General features: G+C 47.0%; 1 protein-coding gene across 5 annotated transcripts in view; it reads left to right on the forward strand.

The window, feature by feature from the left end:
• Nucleotides 1–21604, forward strand: part of Nrp2 (neuropilin 2) — a 116865-nt gene that overhangs the window by 53350 nt on the left and 41911 nt on the right. For all 5 annotated transcript variants that reach the window (XM_051190332.1, XM_051190334.1, XM_051190333.1 and 2 more), the window contains exons 8-12: nucleotides 4542–4686; nucleotides 7028–7377; nucleotides 9220–9364; nucleotides 13471–13587; nucleotides 16477–16617. In XM_051190332.1, the coding sequence (XP_051046289.1) occupies nucleotides 4542–4686; nucleotides 7028–7377; nucleotides 9220–9364; nucleotides 13471–13587; nucleotides 16477–16617 (898 nt within the window). The remainder of the gene's footprint in view (nucleotides 1–4541; nucleotides 4687–7027; nucleotides 7378–9219; nucleotides 9365–13470; nucleotides 13588–16476; nucleotides 16618–21604) is intronic.

The raw sequence follows: 21604 nt of genomic DNA on the forward strand, positions 1-21604 counted from the left end.
TCTATGCTGCTGGGTTTCAGATTCTGTCCTACTGAAAATAAAGCAAAGGCCTCGAGAATCAATCAGAAAATGTTGGATTATGTTCAGAATTCAGTGAGGCACCAAATGGATTACTAAGCCACATTGTCCCCCGAATTGGTTTTTGAACTTGGTTCACACAGATGCATTCAAATAAAGCTCTTGGTTCATCATAGCTTCTTAAAAAGCAATACACATGCACATATTTAATCAATGACCCCCAGAAAGCTAGGGTCAACTTGAACATACTCCTGATCTTCCTTTGGGTAGTAAAACAGCTACATTAGTATTTTTCTCTTAAAAAGAATGAAATGCATATCCTCTTCAACATCTAGCTTTTTAAGCAGTTGTTAAAATTCTATCATCTTGGTATGTTTCTGTCTGGGTAGAAGACATATGAGCAATCTATTTATTTTCCCCACCATTTCAAACACCTCACTGCCAAGCTTTGTTTCGTCAGTTTTTAGCCACAGGCAGGAACTAGGAGCGAATGGCCCTTCCAAACTTGAACTCTCCCAATTGTCCAAAGGCCCAGTTATGACTTGTGACTAGCTCCCTCTCCAACATTTGGCCTAGATCTTGTGCAGACCCAGAGTGGGTCACAAGGGGTAGTAGGTTCTAGTGTCTACCTGCAAGTTTACAATAACTTTATCTTCCTAAAGGAGAAATTAAAGTATCTAAGGTTTATTGATCTGCCTATTGTGATTTAGTGAATCGGCAGAGAATAGGGAATAAAACCAATTTCCTGGCATCATTTCCCAGGCATACTGTCTTGTGATGCCTAGACTGGAAGCCAAGAATCCATCTCAGGGAATTTGATCAGAAAACGAATGACAGGTGATTCTAAAACCACAGAAGCATTGAGAAAGTCATAAAGATGTATAATATATGATAGCATTTACTGGCTATAAATAGGGGAGATGGGAGATGCAGGGAGAAAAATAGAGACCTTGTAAATCCATTGGGTCAGGAGGAATAGAAACTGCTTAATATTTCATTAAAAATGGATTTTCATAAATTGCACTTTGATATCTTTGGACAAAAGACAGTCCATAAAGACCAAGGCGTTGTTATTCATTACTCTTGGTTATTAATAATTTGAACTGTTATTGAACCAACACATCAACAAGGTATATCCTGCTTGTGAATGGAGCACTCACATGTGTTCTGGGCACTGTTTGAAGTGAATTAAATAGCCACAGCAATTGCCCACAAAAGCACTTAGAATATAAGGAACAACGGGGTCATTCAAGTGCCCTTTTACAAAGTGGATGTTCTTAGAGGAGTTCATGAAGACTCTGGTGGAGAAAGGTCTAGAGTCCACTGGACAAAGAGGGCCTAGCAGGACCCTCTCTTACAGTGAAGGACAGTGTGGCCCGGAGGGAGACAGGGGTATTTACCCACCTCTTGATCTAATTAGCAGCAGAACCTGGCTCCAGGCTGATTAAGTGGTAGGGTTTGTTTTGTTCTCTCTGCTGCACTCAGGATGAGAAGTGTGTAGAAATTTCTAGAAAGATGATGTTTCTTCTGCAGAGAGTCTGGATGGAGGTACACGGTCAAAGGCCAGAAAGAAAACTGTGAGGACCTAATCTTGGAAATGTGAGGAATAATTTGAATCCAAGTTCGAAAGAGACATTGTTTGTTTCCAGAGACTGGAGAATGAGTAAAACTGAACAGCCGAATAGAATTCCACACACAGATCAATCATGTGCTTGTCTCCCATCCTGACTGAGGCAAAGCATGAGGGCTTCACCCAAAGCTCATGGTCACAGGACAACCTCTGTCTGGCTGGTGTATCTGTATGTGTGCACCCCAGTGTCGACATACAACACATTTATCTCTATACTGCCCACTCCCAAGGACCCTGCAGCTCTGCACCATTTCCTTAAGAAGGAAGGATAGAGTCCTGCATAGTGGTATGTGCCTGTGATCCCAGCACTAATGAAGCTAAGGCAAGAGGATCTCAATCAAAGCCAGACTAAACTACATCATGAGTTCCAGGCCAACTTGGGCTACAAAGTAAGACCCCGTCTGTACCAGAAGAAAGAGAGGGAGGAGGAGGAAAGAAAAGGTTTCCTGGGACTATCTGCCAAGGCTGAGAAATGAAGGGGGTCAGTTAAGATAAAATTGGATATTACAAACACATAAAGCATGCTGTGTTTCTAAACGATACCAGCATGGTGTATGTGCTGTGTATTAGAGGCTGTGTTCGAGTTCAGATCCTCCCAGCTCTCCAATTATGAATTTATGTGCCAACTGAAGCCACCTCCAATTAGGGACTGCTTAGTGTCTCCTGATGGAGGCCACACACAGTCACCATCACCATCCACGGGGAACAGCCAGAGGTGGCCCCCACTGCTCGCTCACAGCACCCATCTGAAATCAGCAAAGTGTGTCATTTGCTGCTGCCTTGCCAAAACAAAACAAAATCCTCGGCTGCGTGCTGAACTCTAGAGGGCTGACTCATCTCTTTAACTTGGATTCAGTTCCTCCAGCCCTTTGCTCAGTGCTGTGGAGACATTGTCAGCACCAAGCAAGCAAGAGATAAGAGTGGCGAGGCGAACTCCTTCCCGGACCCCATTCTCTCAAAGACTAGAACATCAAGGGGTCGGGTGGCTCTCCTCACAGGCCTTCTGCCAGGTGCTGCCACCGGCACATCTCCCTCCAGGTCCTTCCTGTCCCTTTGCTAACATGGTCCTTCTTACTCCCTGTCTGCAATCACTGTTCAGGAAGCAGCAGGGCCAAGCCTGGGCAAGAGGCGTGTCCTTTCTTCTGTGTTCCTTGTGTTGCAAAGCAGCAGAGGGGGACACCAATTGCATTAGGGTCCTGCCTGGAGGAGCTACCCAGGGAGTAGAGAGGAAAGTAGGATGGCTGAGTAGGATTCTCTCAGAGTGGGTTCCACCCTGTGGTTCAAGCTCAGCGGACTGATGACATCCTGTTTCTTTTTCTTTCCCCCTGTGTAGAACAAGCTACTCCCCCACTTCATTTGGTTGCAGAAGGTGTGAAGTCTCTTACCCTTTACTCCTATAATCTGTGGGGTGGTCTTAACTGCCTCTATCTTTTGGCCTTAGTGACTGGAAAATATGGAGGGTTTGCGGTTGCCAAATGGCAGAGCTCACAGTTTATGGAGAAGAAAAGACTGCATTGTTGACTGCCTGTAAGCTTGTGTGATACTCCACTGTTTCCCAAACCATGCTATAGTGGCATTGGAAACTCCCTGTGGGATCACATCACTCGTCTGTGACTTCTATTTAGCCCATGATAGGACATCTAGCTGCCAGCTAGAATGCTGTAAATTTATCCAAAAAGATAAGAGTCCACAAAGCAAACATCAGACTTGAATGTCATGGAACCACACGGGGATGTGTGAGCCTCAGTTTCCCCATCAGTAAAGGAGGGGTTGTGAGTGTGGTCTTCAGTCATTGTGTTGACAGTGTCTGGCTACATAGGTGTTCAAATGTACTAGTTTTTCATCTCTCTTGTCCCCTACCTGCCTGTGACCTACACACCTGGCAGGTACTGAGGGTTAAGAAATGTAGAGTATACTTCTCCTGTGCAGGAGAGGATGCTGGTCCAGGAAGACTGGCTATGAGTAGATCTACAAGGTCCTGTGATTGTTACATGTATGGTAGGCATGAATTAGAAATGACAGTTGGCTGCTTGTTTCTTCCATCCACCCTTATCCCAGGAAACAAAGGGGAACTCACATATTCTCGCTCTAGTTACTTATTTTTAATGGAGAACATACAAATACATGAGGTCCATATGGCCGTTATTGATTTGGGCCATCTGGTAATCCGGGGCTTGTGCCTACCATGTTAGGTCAGAAACTACTCCAAAAAGCCTTTCCTCCCATAAGAGCGGCCCCGGTCAGCTGGGGACAGGGATGGATTTCATTACAGACTGGGGGCTACACTAAGAGGAAGCTGGAACACGACTCTTAAGAGGCTGTCTACAGAAAAGAGCAGAGAGAACCAAGCAAAGTGTTGACTGACAGGAGGTACTGGGTAGACAGCACCGCTCACCCGCTCCCTCACTCAGAATGGGGAAGTGTCTAAGGAACTAACAAAAACAACAGTGGAGTGCTATGCAATTAGAAAATGCCCTATAAGTCGCCCTGTGTGCCCACTACGTGAGGAAAAGGGAGTGTCAAGTTCAAGCCAGTGTGTGAGGTCCGCTGGCCGTGACAGTTGACATGTCTACCTCTGTTACAATGAATGTGCTTTTTTCTCTTTCTTAGCTTCTGAAGTGTTTTCCTTTTGAAAGCTCTTTCCTGTTTGCTCTCAGCCCAAAAGCAAAATATTCCTTCCTTCCAAAACTTTTTGCAAAGTTTGCTTTTTGTTTTCAAGTTAGAGCAGAATGAGAAGTGAACTTTTTCCACGGCTACTCTAGAAAGCCCAACACGACAAAGCCACTGATGATTTGTAGGCTGGTGGCACTTTCCTATGCCTCTCAATGACTGCTCAAGTGTTGGACTCATAAACCGGGATTTCGGTGACACGGCTTTGAACCTTCTATTGCAGGTATTTCAAGCTAACAACGACGCAACTGAGGTGGTTTTAAATAAGCTCCACATGCCACTGCTGACAAGGTTCATCAGGATCCGCCCCCAGACATGGCACTTGGGCATTGCCCTTCGACTGGAACTCTTCGGCTGTCGAGTCACAGGTAAGCTGGGGGTGCGGTTCTAATGAGGCAGGAGAGGCAATTACATTCTAGGCTTTTCCCCTCTTTCTGAATTAATAGCATTGTACCATGTGACCTTCCCAAAAGGAATGGCTCAAAGGCTCAACTCCTACCAGACTTAACCTTTTCATTCATTTATTCATCCATCCATTCATCCAATATGTTTTCCTAATGCTACGTCTACTAGTTAAAATGTACTGAATGATAATTTGATACCAGAGTCTAGTCCCACCATAAGTATGTTATATTTTATTATTCTTACTATAATTTGGTGGCATAGGTCTTGTCATTTTTCTCACTTTACACAATAGGAAATCAAGAGTTAAGGAACTAAATTCCCAGTAAGTGATGGTATCACGGTTTGAACTTAGGTAACTTGGATCCCAAATGGTGTTCTCTCCTGTCTCATGTGGAGACCAAGATCTAGGCGTGGCACTATAGACATACTGGGAGCTTGGCAGACCTAGTCCTGTGTGGACTCCTTGACAAGTTGGATATATAACTAATAACAAGCAAAATGATAAATAAATGTAAATTCAAAAAGCTATTAAGAATATCTGGGAACAGGGCCTTGTGGTCCTCTTAAGTGTTCTACAGAGACTTGACATAACCTGGCTGGTCAAGGAAGACTTCCTAGAGGATGGGTTACTGAGGTCAGAGGGCAAACCAACCAGACATTATCTGCTGAAGAAAGGTACAAAAACATACTCAAAAGTAATCACTGCTGGTTTGTTGGCATTTCAGTAAGCGAGCCGAGTGCAGTATCTGAGGACAGTATCAGAAGGAAAAATGGTGCTTGAATGGTCTACAACTGAGGGCTGTACATTGGAGATCACCAGCATGGGAGTCGGAGCCTTCAGTAGGCTGGTACTATGGTGTAGTGATGGCACAATGGTGGTTGGTCTAGCAGTAGTGAATGTGCACAGGTCAATCATTTCCACTCTTTGGGCTCCACCTAGAAAGGCAAGTTGCTTCTTTGGCCTGGAAGGGTCTTCATTGTCCATCCACCTACCTGCCTACTTCTCCTCATTCCATCTCTGTCCAGGAGTGCACCATGGCTTGTGTTTATTGTTTCCAGTTCAAGTTCCCTGTGTCTGAACCTTCTCTACATCTCTCATGGCTCTCTCCTGTACATTGTGCTGCCGGTTCTTCATAACATCTAAGATGACACTGATGAAGAAATTAGACTCAGAAAGGCTTCAGCTTAACCAGGACCACCATCCATCCCTGAGGCAACAGAGTCAGGACCTACACCTGTTGTTCCTCTGTACAAATCCCTTGTCACCTTCAGACCTGGATTTCACCTTGTGGGGACAGTTCATCCCAAAAGGACTGTCTCCTGCCTCTTCTGTGCTGCTGGCTAGGCTAGCAGAGGGTAATGGGCAAGGATTTACTTAGTACGTGTGATCCATTCATTCCCTGCTCCCTTATTCACTCCATGAAGAAGACCCCACACTGAGACTTGACATGGAGAGGTGAACAGGATGAGGTCTTGGGTGTCACGGAACTTTCAAGCTAGTGGATAGGAAAAATAGCAGCCAAAAGCAAGCATGCATAATTACAAGCTAACATACATGTGGAGGAAGACAGGTGCTGGGAGCAGTGACTGAGGGCACCTAATTACTATGGAAAGAACATTTGGCCAGAGCTGCCTGTGATCTTTACACTCCAAGGTGAGCAGACATCAGTCTGTAGTGAATGGGGGTGGGGGGAGAACATGTCAGGTGGTGGCAGGGGTGCATGGGAAGAACCCATGACAGTAAAGAGTTCTGCTCCAGTCACACATGTGGATGACTTGGTACTGAGCCCAGGAAGTAGGTAAAATGACCTTTCAGGAAAGAATTCAATGCTGGCCTATGCTCCACCACACTCGCTGTCCTTGAGGGTCAGTGGGGATTTGTGTCGTGGATAGATGTATGGACACACACTCTCAGAAGCCCTGGTCAGAGCCATAAATGCAAATGGCTAACAGCCGCTGAGCACTTAGGTACACCAGGCTCTATTCTAAGGCCTGCTCTGAGGTAACGAACAGAGTCTTCACCACGGCCCTCAAGAGGGGGGCACTGCTGAGAGAGCCCATTTAGACTTGAGGAACATGATGCATGGAGCCATTAAATCACTTGACCACAGTCATCTAGCCAAGTAAGCAAGCAGATTGAACAAAAAGCCAGGAATTCTGGGTCTAAGTTCAGGCTCTGAACCACGATGCTGCACAGCCTCGGAATGCAAGATAAAACAAATAAACATGTGACCTGAAGATCTGATAGTTGCTTAATGAGTGCGCCTCAGCTGTGACTTCCAGTATTTTCCTTGTCTCTCCTAGATGCACCCTGCTCCAACATGCTGGGGATGCTTTCCGGCCTCATCGCCGATACCCAGATCTCTGCTTCCTCTACCCGAGAGTACCTCTGGAGCCCCAGCACTGCCCGGCTGGTTAGCAGCCGTTCCGGCTGGTTTCCCCGGAACCCTCAAGCCCAGCCAGGTGAAGAGTGGCTTCAGGTGGACTTGGGGACACCCAAGACAGTAAAAGGTGTCATCATCCAGGGAGCCCGTGGAGGAGACAGCATCTCTGCTATGGAAGCCAGGGCATTTGTACGCAAGTTCAAAGTCTCCTATAGCTTAAATGGCAAGGACTGGGAATACATCCAGGACCCCAGGACTCAGCAGCCAAAGGTAGGCCATTCTCGGACAACTCTGAGGTCATTCTAAAGGGAGGTTAAGTGGGGTGCATGGAGCTGGGGTGCTGGTTTCCCATCTAGCAGTCATCATCAAACCCCATCGGCCCAATAAAACGATTATCAACCAAGGACTGTGTTGTGCCTGGCCTGGTACTTATGTTGGGACTCCTTCTTAATCCCCATAATCTTTCTACAAATATTCTCTTGTTTGGCCACTCACATTTTAGAGATGACAGACCTGAGGCTTATGTTATATCCATGGTCACACTGTTCACCAGTACCTGAAGCCAGAAAGTCGGATTTCAAAATCCAGATACCTAACCAGTGCTCAACACGTCCCATTTATGAAATTTAGTACCCTTCTCAGCCTCTTCTGGATAAAGTTTCCTTGAAATGGGCCAGACATCCCAGGGGGATGTGGTTGTTGGAGGCCGAACTATAGAAACTGGGGGTTGCTTCCAAAAATAACTGTTTTTCTGAACGTTACGCTCCTTCATATTTTTTTAGTCTTGATTGCTCAGATCTTTTGTGTCTCTCACACTGAGTTTCAAAGGAAGAAAGAGAATGATGTTTGGCCAGAAGTAACAGGCCAGTGTAGCCCATCCCCCCACCACAAGAGAAGGAAAGGCTGGCTGGCCTTCACCCTAGCATGCAAGGAGCCCCAGAGGGAAGAGGACTTCATGCCTCTTCCCTCTTCAGATTTATCTCCTCCTGGGCCAGGCTCTCTGGTCCTCATTTCTGAGTTATCCCTAGTGTGGAGAAGTACAGGGTCTTTAACAAGGGAAAGAGTCCTCCCTGTGACAAGCGAGGCTTACTTTCTGAATGCACAGGCGGGGGCTAAGCTGGAGGCTTCCCAGTATGGATGTGAACGTCCAGTTCACCATCTTAGGGACTTGGAAAGACTCAGGGTTTGGAAACCAGAACCTTCGATGAATAGAGCAGAAACTGGACTACAAGTTCCCTGGGGACAGCTAATCATAGCTCTTAGAAAAAGACACGAGCTGGGCCAGTTTCCAAGCATGCCCTAACTCGGGTGGTACCCTTATGTTTAAGACCATGTATCCTGAATAGCTGCAGATGGCTGACCCCTGGCATTCCTGGACATAGCCACCTCAACACCTGTCCTCTCCCTTCGTGAAGGACTCTCAGGTGGTTCTGGGAGGAGTTCCCACATGGCTTCAGTTTCTGCCAGCATGTTTATGCATTGGCGACCTAGGAGAGTTTTCTTTTGTTAGAAGTACTTCTGATAAAGCAAGGTCTAGAAGATAATCTCAGGCCATCAGTTTGTAACCAAGAGAGTAGTGTGATTGATTGCCCTAGAGAGGGAGTGGCTGTTTTTCTTTCAGGCTGTCCTTAAGCTGGGAACTGTTGACCATTGGGATCCTTTTGTCCCGGTGTTTCTGGGGATTAAATAGCATGTAAGACTTCATTCGTGTAGGCACTCATGCCACCAGCTGAGCTTCGTCCCCATCTCTTACACATACAAGCATCCAAGCATTAGAAAAAGAAAACACTTCTTGTAAAATAAGGCAAGGAACCTGGACTGGTAGACACAGCCAGACCTGCCTTTAGTTTTACCTGGCCAAGGTCAGCTTAAATCACATTTGGAGTTTAGTCCTCCCCTGACAATGGCCACTCTAATGCTCTCAGTTTCCATATCTCAAGGTCCCTCTTGGACTCTCCAAATGAACACAGACCTTGGTTTGAAATGAAGTCACCTGGGTGGTAATGCCCCATGAATCAACCTCAAAGCTGACTTCTTGGTTGTGAGTGGTCGGGGGGAGAGATGAGTGGGGAGGAGTCCCACAGGAGGCCTGAACAGCCTGTCTCCCTACAGCTGTTTGAAGGGAACATGCACTATGACACCCCAGACATCCGAAGGTTTGATCCAGTTCCAGCGCAGTATGTGCGGGTGTATCCAGAGAGATGGTCACCAGCAGGCATTGGGATGAGGCTGGAAGTCCTGGGCTGTGACTGGACAGGTAAGGGGGATTTCCTCTCCATGTCTTGCTCACTTGGTCTTGTGTCTTGGCATCCTGGGAGGATACAGGGGGCAGTCAGCCTTCAGGAAGCTAGACATCACTTCATACCAGCTGCCTGGCCCCTGTTGTCTTCTTGGACCACCTCTGAACTCGGAGAAATCTCTCAAGGGAAGCATTTTGTCTTTTGTCAAGGATCACTTCAGTTCTTCAGCATGAAAAACATGTCATAACCACCCACCCAAATTCAATTAGACCCCAGCTCTTCAGGCCAGGGGGCTGTGGCTGTTGATTTAGGAAAGAAAAACCCTCTCATGATAATAAAGTAATCGGTTTATGTCTGAATCTGGCCTCCAGATGTCAGAGGCCCAGAGACACCGTTTTCCTTTCAAAGCTACATCTGTAAAAGGCATTTATTTGCTCAAGAGGGACACTGGTGCAGGGGTGCATCTTCCCAGGATGGTCCTGGTTCTGCCCTCCCAGATGGCACAGGCCTGGGGGAATTGGCGCCATGAATCCTCCCCGTGAGGGTGAAGCCCCAGAGTTCACTCTCCCCCTTGCCGGTAGGGACAGAAGACCCTACCTTTCTGAGTCAGGCCCTACCTGGCCTCTGGCCACCGGCCCTGCTGCTTCCACAGAGCTGGCACAGCCTGCCAAAACGAGCTTTTGGGGAGCCACCTGGAGCTCACGGCCCCACCCAGTGCCAGCAGGAACCACCAGCACGCATAGCTCTCCTGCCCCTCCCCACCAGGGCCCCAGGTATCCCCATTTTCCTGTCTGCTGTACCTGTCACTGGCTCTGGCAATAGCAGGGCATGAAGGATTAATAAGGGCATGTCAGGGAAGTGCTTTTGGCTCCCAGGGAGAAAAGTGTTGCCTGTGTGAGGGTTGCAAGTGCACGAGGAGTCCTGTGCAGAGATGTGCAGGCCAGGGACAAGGCCTAGGTTCACTGATAGGCTTGGAGGTGAAGACGGTCTCATGGAATGCACACACACACACACACACGCACACACACATGTAGGGGTAAGACCAAGTCCCCCAAAGCCAGAATCACTGTCATCTGTTGTCTCACTGGTACTAAAAACCCACCTCACATACAAACCAGTTTCATCTACCCACCTTAGACTCCAGGGTTAGAGCTATAGAGGATCCAGAAACTTCCAGGCTAGTGATTTTGAAACAGGTTTGACCATGCACCTCAAGTTAAACTGAATCTCCATTGCAGCCACTTTCATTGACAAGCAAGCACATACATGTGCGTATGTGGGAAGTTCTTGGATTCCCCAGATTGCTAAATTCAAGTCCTTCCCTGGCTGTCACTAATTTCAGAACCTAGGGCAAATGAATTCACCTTTTACCTGGAAAGTGGGGGTGGTATCAGTCTGTCTCAGAGCCCTGAAGCTGTTGTGAGGATGGCAATGGAGTAATGTCGGAGAGTACATAGATTGCTGCCCATTATGGGCAAGCTGATTCCAGACAAATGTAACAGAAGCAGGAGATTCCCCAAGCAGTGCTCAACTTTACTAGTCAAACACGCCCAGAAAGATTACAGCTCAGACTTCTAAAAAAACTGTTATAACCCATTCAATTCCATGACCTACTGATGAGTGTGCTTCACAGAGCTAAGCCTACTGTCCTTTCACAGACTGGGAAACTGAGTCCCGAGCTAGCTTGGGGACCAAGTCACACTTCCTTCTGACCCCCTTTCCTTCTGTGCCATGCCTCGTCCCGACTGGCCTTGCTTTATGGCCAGCTGGACATTTGCTGATGCCCTCTTCCTCTCATTGTCGCTCTAGCCCCAACCTGCCCCGGATTGCCCCGGACAGCAACAGGTTTCCCATTTCAAAGCCCAGCCCTGCTCTTGGAAGATCAGAGTTGAGGCGTGTTAGCCTCTGCCCAGCTCCATGTCTTTGAAGTCTCTGACATCTGGTTTTAATTTTGGAGGAACGCTGCTGTTTGGTGGGCAGTCACCTCAGCGCGCCCAGTACAAACAGTAGGCACAGAGGCAGTCTCCCGTTTCCTCCCTTTCACTCACACACCCTGCCTCTTGTCGCCTCACCGGCCCCTCATTGCCCCTGTGTGTCATTGTATCTCCTCCCACCAGCTGACCGCTTTCATCTAAAACTTCCAGAAATAGTTCTTAGTGTGTTTTCTTCTTGTTTTTAAAATTTCCATCTCTACCTACAACTTGCCCTTGGTTCCATTTTTCCTTCCTTCCTTCCTTCCTTCCTTCCTCCTTCCTTCCTCTCTCTCTCTCTCTCTCTCTCTCTCTCTCTCTCTCTCTCTCTCTCTCTCTCTCTCTGTCTCTCTCTCTCCTGTTCTTTTTTTCTTTCCCCAAAAGGAAAACAGAAAAACTGACCGGCTAGACTGAACCAGTTGGGCTAAATAATTTGACAGGCCTGTTTCACCTGTTAGCCAGTGTATTTGGGTTTCAAATGATTGCGCCTTGCCTTGCCGCCCACAGTTTGCTTTACAATTGAGTCTGAGACTCGATGACACGGTGACAAATTTGAACTCACAAATTAGGACACTTTGAGGTTATGTGCTATGTGCTTTGAACAAAAGGCAGATGCGGTGGTGGGAAACACAAAAGGTTATGTGCGTAGCATTTAATAGCAGAAAGGTGGGAAGTGGACCGTGAAGTCTTTTCAGCATATTTACCCATTCCCTCAGCCCCTGGCTTTATTAAATAATCTCCTGAAGGGTGCCCACAAAGGCACCTAACCACGGGCTATAGTGCAAAGGAGTGTGTGCAGACACAGGAAAGAATACCCTCCCTCACTTCTTCAGGATGTCTGGGAGGGCAGCTCTAGGACACACCCACCACTCCACAGCACACAGGTTTCCAGAACTCTTCCCACCCCACCCAGGGCCTGACTCACAACCTCATTCATTCCCCAAATAGTTGGTGAGTGAGTGACTGAATGAGCAAATACACAAGTGAATGAAAGGATGTGTGAATCACCTACCTGGCCCAGGTGAAAACCGGCTGCCTACAGCGCCATTTGACCTAATCAGGGTTACTGCATGCTCCTTAGTATACCGTTTCTTGTAAGTTGCCAATGTTTGTGTGCCTGGAGAGTTTACTAAGGGGGGGGGAGGCGGGGGGAGGCTTCTCTGGCCGGGGGCAGGGGGAGGTTTTGGAAGAGCTGGCCAGAGTAGGTTATCTCTTCTCTGGCTCTGTCTTTTGAATCAAGTCATGGGGCCTGCTGTTACTCTCTCCACCATGTCTGACTCTTGCCAGCCCAGTCAGTGTCCCTGCAGAATGGGAACTGTACCCAGTGCATGTTTTAATTTGCCATACCTTGACCAGAAGGTGCAGCCCATACTACTTCACCTAGCCTGGGTCACTTTAAATCCATATCCTCACCTGTCCACATCCACTGAACACCAACACAGAGTCTGGATTCAGGCTCCCTAAGCTGCTGTTTCACTTACAACTTTGGTGACAAGTGCTTCTGATTATTTTGTTGTAGGTGACCCCCATGGGCCAGATTGTTTTATAGAGTTAGTTTTGATTCCAAGTAAATCCTGTCTAGCATAGTGAAAGTGCTGTGGGTTTTTTTGTTTTGTTTTGTTTTGTTTTTGAGAAAGCAGGGCTAAGCAGGGAGGCCCCCAGCAGCCGTGAAGCTGGGACAGAGCGCTGGGGCCGGTTTCCCATGGGACAGAAACATGTTTCAATAAGCTCGGAGATTGTTAATCGATTTTGGTGGGCAGCATGCATCTTGATTGTGTGTCCTGAAACACTATCCTCTTAACAGAAAAGCCAAATGTGGTTCAGCTCCACTTTGGGGTTAGCATCATCCATCCCCCCACCCCCCCGGCTGTCACATTTGTGCTGCCCTTAGAGCCTCCAGTGTGGGGTCAGGAGCATGGGTTTGTGCCCATGTCTTTTGTAGCTTCTTCCAGAGTTCTAGATTGTTATTATTCAACTGAGGTGACCCTCCTGACTCCGCCCACAGCTCACAAGGGTGAATTCAGGTTGTGCACACATCTGTGCATCTTCCCCTTCCTCCTCACAAGCTCACACCTAGAAGGAAGATTCTTAGTTTTTGGCTGGGTGACAGTGCAACCTGCTAGTGTTTCTTTTCTCTCTTCACCTTCACTTAGACTCCAAGCCCACAGTAGAGACACTGGGACCCACCATAAAGAGTGAAGAGACCACCACCCCATATCCCATGGATGAGGATGCCACGGAGTGTGGGGAAAACTGCAGCTTTGAGGATGGTAAGGATTGGGACGTCACCATATTTCATCTGGGGTGGCATGAGTATGCACCCGGCAAGAACTTGAAATACCTTGGGTTAGAGGTCCACATGAATTTACAGAAGAGTTCAGGCAGGCACAAATACTCAGAGGCCTAAGGCAATGGCTACTGGAAACACTCAGATATTGTAACAACTGGTATAGCCCCGAAGATACAAACCCACTGAGTTCTCACTGCCTTGATTTAGTTAAAGGAAAACCATCCCCAGCCCAATAATTAACAGCAGCAATAGCTTTTTCTGTTAGGAAGTGTCTCTGTGGCAAAGCCATATGAATACCTACTGTCTTTTTTAGGGGGAGGGCCATAGTTTGTGATAGCCAAGTAAAACCAGGACCAATACACTTCCTTGTGTCTTACAATAACCTTGATTTCTGAAAATGTAGCTGTGACGATTCTACCAGACTGCCTGTCCCATTTTCTGTGTGTCTGGTCACACAGGTCAGGGGCGAAGGCAGGATGTGAGGGATCCTCAGCCAGTCCTTCAAAAACCCAAGGGATCCTAGGGTTTTTGTTTTTTGTTTTGTTTTGTTTTGTTTCGATCATCTCTTCACATGGGAAATCTTTATTCCATTCATTTTGTCTTCAAAGCATATCCAAGTTAGATAAAGTCAGTAATTGGAAGATCCCAAAAGCAATTCCTATTTTTAATGCTACTTTCCAGGTCATTATACTAGGACATTCCTAATAAGCCACAACTTCTACAACACCTGGAGCTCTGGGTTGGACTTTTAAGTTTGACAAGCCCAATTTACAGTAAATGACTGACCATTATTAGATGTTTATTAAACAAAATGAGGAAAGATGTAGCCAGCAGCTGAAACCATGGAACCTGCTCACAGCCAGAGGGCAGTATGGGAAACTGCCCGGGTTATGTGAATGCTCCAAAAATTAGCCATTAAGAAGAATGGGATGAAAGCCAAAACTTAATGCTGAAATTGTGGGACTGAAAAATGAAAATGAAATGCATATGTTTTAGGGAGTGTGCTTTGGTACATTGTGTGGGTAGGGGACACTGCTGGTCAGGGTTAGTTGAATACAAAATCTTGACATTTTAATGAGCTTGTTTTTAGTTTTGTAATGAGACGTGGAGAATCTTCTAAGACGTCTCTGAGACAGAGAGGAGAAAAGGAAACACACAGGGAGTTAATGCATGGTGTTCGATTCACAGAGTTAGTGTGTCAGGAGGCACAGAAATGGGGAGCCCAGCTAAATGGCAATCCAAAGGAAAATTTAAGGGTTCTGCTGCAAAATTTCAGAAGTTTATTTTTAATATAATTTTACTGTTTACAGTGGTTTGTTTGATTTGAGGTTCCTTTGATGGTCCCTCCCTCCTTTTTAGTAAAAGATCTTTCTGTGGAATTTGGTTCCTGAGATATAGTATGTGTATAAACATTACAGAGGAATTATGGTATATTGAATTACCCTGTATTTTTGAATGGAAAAATAGACATGTGCAGAAATTGTGGAGAGAAGGAGATGGTGAGGGCTAAAGCCTGACTTTCCCAAGCCACAGGTTGATGTTTCTGTGATGGGTTCCATGTGTTTCCTTTCCACTCCAGCTGACTTTGGCTAAGGGTGGGCAAACATTAAGTGCTCCCCCTTGGGAAGGGGGGGACACAGTAGGGTCTGTTGGCAATCTGTGTCCTGCTGCTGAGATCAGCAGCAGCCCTTGCCTCCAAAGCCAAGTGTCCTCCACCCCATGGTGGGCAATTTGGGTCTACCCAGCTGCTGTTGCCTTTAGACATCTTGACCAGCATTCTGAACCTTCCCCACGGAAATTATTCTCTGGGAACTTGGGAAGGGAAGTGAGAAGGCCAAAGACCCCACTTCCCCTGGACTACTAGCGTTGCCAACCCTTTCCCTCTGTCTCTGGCAAGTGTCCAGGTCTGTGTCCCCACCTTCTCTTTCGTGGCCTCCCCACTGAATCCCAGGGTTAGCATTAACTCACACTGGGTTTTTAGATCTGGGTGGAACCCCAGAGAAAACCCCCTTGGTTCCGCCTTTGAGCTCAGCTAGGTAAATCTCTAAAGTAGGCAGGATGTGCCATTACACAGTCATTTTTGCCCAGAGATTTGCAAAGAATGTGTGCTTCACCTCCCCTGGGATCCCAACCCTCAGGAGCACTGCACAATGTACCACAGAGTAACTGGGATGACCAGGCCCAACCGATAAAAGAACTTCCCATCATACTCACCGATGAGTTGGGCAGCTTCAAGGGTGACCCCCACACACCCTCATTTTCACTCTTAACATGTCAGGTGCCCACCTGACGATGCCAAACGGTACCAGCCCTCTGAAAGAAGGGCTGTGACTCAAAGAGGCAAGGGATGGCAAACAAGCCAGCCTTGTTCCTGAGGTCGCTTTCTTCGCCTCAGCCAGAAGTTCCCTGGCATTCAGGTCTCTCTGGCTGCTAATAGGCCGCCAGTCACTTTTGAGAGCCAGGCTGGCAGGAGTTGAGATTGTCCTCTTAGGGAACCAGCAATCCACAGAGGCGCTGGGGAGACATCCTCCTCTGGCTTTTTAGGGAGCAGCAATTTTCACATTTGTCTGCTCTCCGAGGTAGACAGAGGAGGCTGATTAGAGCCTGAAGCCATTTGGTGGCCTCATTTATAATTGCTTACGATGGGGCCCACTGGCAGACTTGGCTTTCATGCCTGGGAAAGATGAGACCAAAGCCTGACCTGAAAGTCAGCCATGGCCACGATGAGTGAAAGAAATGAGCAAAGGGAACCTCTTCTCTCTCTGCATTGTTCTCAGGCATTTGCCAGCCATTGAAGCAGCACCGCTGTGGCTGTACTCTGGGCCTGCCTCGTCTGCTGGCCTTTTGCTTACTTTTCTTCTCCTTTTAGACAAAGATTTGCAACTCCCTTCGGGATTCAACTGCAACTTTGATTTCCCTGAAGAGCCCTGTGGTTGGTTGTATGACCATGCCAAATGGCTCAGAAGCACCTGGATCAGCAGTGTCAGCCCCAATGACGGAACATTTCCAGGTAAGGCAGTTGAGACATCCTAAGGAAGATGGAAGCCCAGCCTGCACAGTTTTTGCCCAGACACCCTTGCCAGCGTTATAGCGTCCCACCACAGAGCAATTTTCTGCTCTTTCCCACAATCTGCCACAGACATCCGCGTGCACGCGCACACATTGGTTGGTGGTTCCTAGTCTAGTCAGGATGTCAGCCGGGCTTCAAGTTGCTAGGGAGAAAGAGAAACCAGGATAATGAGAGAAAGAAGCCATTGGGAGGTCCTTAGGAGGTGGTAGGAGTCCACTAGTGACCTCTTGTTTGCCCAGTCAGCACTGGCTACTATTGTTGCATAGCCTCTTGTCAACAACAAGGTATCATTCCTAAAGTTGCTCATTGGGTAACCTCTGCCCTGGATTCTGACTCATAGGTCTAGGATCACCCACCACTTCAGGACTGAAATGCTGCCATACACAGGGCATGTCAATATGGTCGTGATGCCCATGGGTGTGTCGCAACCAAGAGCCAGGCACTTGGCCTGTGAAGGAGTCTTGCCATCTTTTGACCCCCCAAAAGACAAATCTCAGAAGCTCATCCTGGCACTGTAGCTAGACACTGCTTCTAGCCCCTGTAAACAAGGAGGAAACAAAAGCTATCTGCTGGTTTTACTGTCACATGCTTTAACAGTTGTCTTCTGGAAATGTCTTAACAAGAAGGCATATTTCAGGGATCCCAAACTTGCTTGATAAGGTGTGTCACATTCAATGGTAAAAATACTCTCCCCACAGTTCAGTGAGCCACAGATGTAGGAGGGGTAGCTAGACGTGCAGTAGGGTGCTCAGGGAGTGTATTTCCGCTGTACAGATATAAGAAGCAAATCACCTCCGGAGCAGAATATACTGAAATAGTTAGGAAATGTTGAGTTGGGGATTTATTATTTTCCTTTTTAGTATAATTTAACATAGTTTTATGTAATTTAATTTTTAATAATGATTATATTTAATTGGCTTGTAAAGGTCTAGAAAATTTAACAAGTGGCATTCACAAGCCAGTGAACACTCCAAAACACTCTGATTAGCTTTCTGTTTTCATACACCTCCTGCCTGGACCTCAAATGCCCATAAGCCTTTGGGAGAAAAGGGGTTAATTCTGGAAATTTAGCAGGCTAAATGTTGATGGAGTGCACTGGGAAAAGGCTAGAAATGAACAGGGGAGGGGTCCCCCTCTTACTGGTTTCTTCAGAGCTGCCCACGCCCCAAGCGCCCATGGTGCCTCCTGTCCCCAGGAGTTCAAGGAGGGAGGAAGGCTCTAGAAGAACACTTGGGGCCAGTCTCCTGCCATAACCCACACTTGCTTTCCCAGAGGGTCACAGTGTCTGCTTGGAAGAAAAACATTTTCATATTTCAAGTGTTTATCTCTTCAGCCTTTGAGTGCTGGCTCAGAGAGATTTGTATCTGAGGATCACCACAGCCTTGGGCACTGGAGAGAGCACTTACCCCAGTCCCAGCTCTAATCCCCCTCCCCCTCTCACTCTCTGCAATAATGTTTAATTAATATAATGAGCCTCCTGCATGTTGGGAAAAAAATACTTATTTTTATAACCCAGCCTGGATTTTTCATTTCATTTCCTCTCCTTTGAGACTGGGTCCAATTAATTGGTGTTTTTTTTTTCCCAGCCCCCACCTTTATCTGAATGTAAGAAAGGTGAACAGGGGCACATGTGTGTATGTGTTTATATATTGTCTGAATGAGAGGTAGGGATTGGGGGGATCTCTGGTGCAGCTTGGCTGAGTCACTTTGGATAAAGGGTTGTGTACATGGATTCTCTGTGGGGGCGGGGAGGATTTATCATTTCTTTCTTTCTTTCTTTTTTTTCTTTTTTTTGAGACAGGGTTTTTCTGTGTATCTTTGGAGCCTGCCCTGACCAGGTTGGCCTCAAACTCACAGAGATCCGAATGTCTCTACCTCCCAATGCTGTTATGAAAGGCGTGAACCACCAATGCCCGGCTCACATTTTATCATTTCTTATCCAGGGCCAACTTTCAGTGCTTTCTAATCCTGGGGCCTCCCCCTGCTATGCCTCTAAAAAGGTTTCCTCTGGGGGTGTCTGAGGCTAGCCCTACCTGGGCTACAAGGCCACCAGTGAGCAAGTAGCAGTTCTGGTAGAGCATGTCACCTCCCCTCTGCCATAGCCTGTTGTCCTGCCCCTCCCTCTACCCACTTTGTTCAGACCCCACACTCACCTGAACACCTGGTCCCTTGACCCTTGCTAGTGGTTGGAAAGTGTAGCCTTGGTCTTCATTTCAGCTGATTCATTACACTCTGCAGTTTGGGGCAGGGTGGCAGGGCTTTTCGGAGCAAGCTAAGGAAGTGGGCATAATCCAAACCTTTGGCTGAATAGATGGGGGGGGGCAGAAAGAAAATTAGGGCCATGAGGAACTGCTGGGTCCAGTGTTGAGAAGGAAAATGATTATTCTCCTTCTCCACGGGAATCACCAAAGTTTAGGAAACAAAGTCACAAATTTGTTCTCTGATGATTGAAAAAAAATCTCCTCCATTTCCCACTGTCCTGCTTACAAAACTCCAAATCACACTGTAAGCAGAAGATAGACACCCTTTCTGTTTGGGGTGGTCCCTTCTTGTTCTTAAAAAAAAGGGGGGGGGGGGGACCCTGAGGGAAGCTGTTGGGAGAAAGGAAACAGCTGTGCTGGGCTCAGGGTGGGGACAATGCTAATGGGTGCAGAATGGCTGGCGCCTGGCCCCAAACCTGAAAGCCACTGTGTCATCCTACTTTGCGATTCCACCAAGAGACCAGACCCATTGTTCTCTGGAATCGTGTAACATGCTTTGTCCTCTTTGTACGTATGTAAACAGAAGTCGTTTTGGAAAGGAGGCATCTAAGTTGAACGCTGAGGATGAAGGGAAAAGGGGGTGGGTGAGATGGCCATGGTGAAACGTAGCATGGATGAGTTGATCACAAGTGTCCATGGAAACTACTTACATTGCTTAGATATTTTCTGATTGAGTTGTTTTCTCATGCTCTCTCTTCCTTTTTCTGCTCGTTTTTAAGTCGGCCAATTGTTCTGTTCCTCTGGTTAGTTGGTAATGGTTGCTCTAGGCTGACAAGACACCCACTGGTTTTATTCCACTGTTTTTGTTTTTCAACATTGTCTTTCAAGTCACTCAGAATTTCTTTTTTTAGCTCTTGTGGCTGAGCTGCCTAGAGTGTGTTCATACCAGCAACCCCCCAGCCCTCCCCCGCCCCCAGCTTGAGGGAGAGCTGCTATGTTCCAAACTCAGTGACCCTGGTGGTAGCAGAGGAGCCGGTCTACCCTCTCTGACACTACACTCTGCCTTCCCTCTGAAGCTACAGTGACTAAGTGTGCTGTCAGTAGAACAGGCATGTTTTTCTACAGACATGCTCTGCCGCTTTGATCATGAAGAGAATTCTGAGAGTGATGAGAGTTGGGTCTATAAGGAAGGACACAAGCACTCCTTGAGACGATGGAGTGGTGGGTCTGGTACCCAGCTCTCCAGTGTTGGCTAAGGAGCCCCCAACTCTTTAGCTATTTCTATCGTAATTTTAATGAGCTAAAATGTCATCTGATTCTTGGGTTCTGCTGCAACAATGGTCCTATCTCATGGGGGCAGGGGCCACACTGTCCATACATAGAACATCCCAACATCACAGAACTGTATTAGATAATACCGCTATAGCGCCTTTGGATGCTAGCAGGAGAACATGCTCCCAATCCTTAATGACATTGCCATAACTTGGTTTAGTGAACACCAAGAAGCAAAAAGCTAGGGATATGGATCTGCCTAAGCCTGTTCTGGAAGTGTTGTACGGTGGCTGCTATTTTGATTTTCCTATATATGCCACCCTGTCTCCCTCAGCAACCATGGGAAAATAACCGAGGGACATACATTAAGGATTATTCAGAGGCCACACAGAAATAGTATCCTAGGTAAATATTAATTCCAATCCTATTGATAGTTGTTGTCAAGCATGAGGTAAGACCTGAGTCTGGTGGTGTTGGCAGGGAACCTCAGCTACTTGAGAGACTGGGGTGAGGACTGAAAGTTTAAGGTCTGCCTGGGCTTAACAAGACCTGCCTCGAAAGGAAAAGGGACAGCTGAAGTTGTAGCTTAGTGACAGAGTGCTTTCCCTTGCTTCTGGGAGTGTCTGTGTTCAATCCCTAGCACCACTGTGGGGAGGAGGAGCTGAGTGGAAGAGGAGGAGATAAGACTAGAGATTAACAGGATCCTGCTCAGACAGCCTCCTGATGGTAATTCAAATGTGATCCGAAATATATACTCTTCATTCTGGAATATTGAAACATTGATTGACCTTGTGGAGTATGCTAGTTTACTTCAGTGACTAAGAGCCATGAAAGCGTCTAAAGAAAACAGGCAAAGCCTACTTGGACTAGGACACCATTGTGAAGGGAGCTTTGCCCAGCTTATAGAAGGGATTGAGACAATAGTGCCTTTTCCCAGGGGTTCAAAGAAAAACTCAAGTGGGAATAGGCCATGAATCTAAGCATTCAGGTTTTCCACATGGTGGCTGCCCCTTCAAATGTGAGTAGTAGACCCTGTTAACTTCTCACTGGGGTTGTTTTGATGCAGAACTGGTTGCTGGTGAACCCAGCAGAATGAGCAGAGCCCTGATACACCTTGTGTGCAAGGGAGAAGATGAAGGGAACTGTGCCAGAGTATGGCCGGTCCGGGTTTATAGAGAAATCAAAGGAAATAATTGATGGAGTAGCTAACATTGGGCTTGATTTTTGACAGTAAGCTAGCCATGACTCTGAATCTAAAAATCTCTCTCCGAGCTCCAAAGAGCAGCCTGCAATCCAGACACTTGAGTGAATTCAGTGGTTCTCAGCCTTCCTAATACTGCGGCCCTTTAGCACAGTTCCTTGTGTTGTGAGACCTCCCCCATAAACTATTGTCATTGCTACTTCATAACTGTAATTTTGCTATTGTTATGAGTCGTAGTGTAAATATCTGATTT

Source organism: Phodopus roborovskii, unplaced genomic scaffold (genome assembly GCF_943737965.1).
Source record: "Phodopus roborovskii unplaced genomic scaffold, PHOROB, whole genome shotgun sequence".
NCBI classification, from domain to species: domain Eukaryota; kingdom Metazoa; phylum Chordata; class Mammalia; order Rodentia; family Cricetidae; genus Phodopus; species Phodopus roborovskii.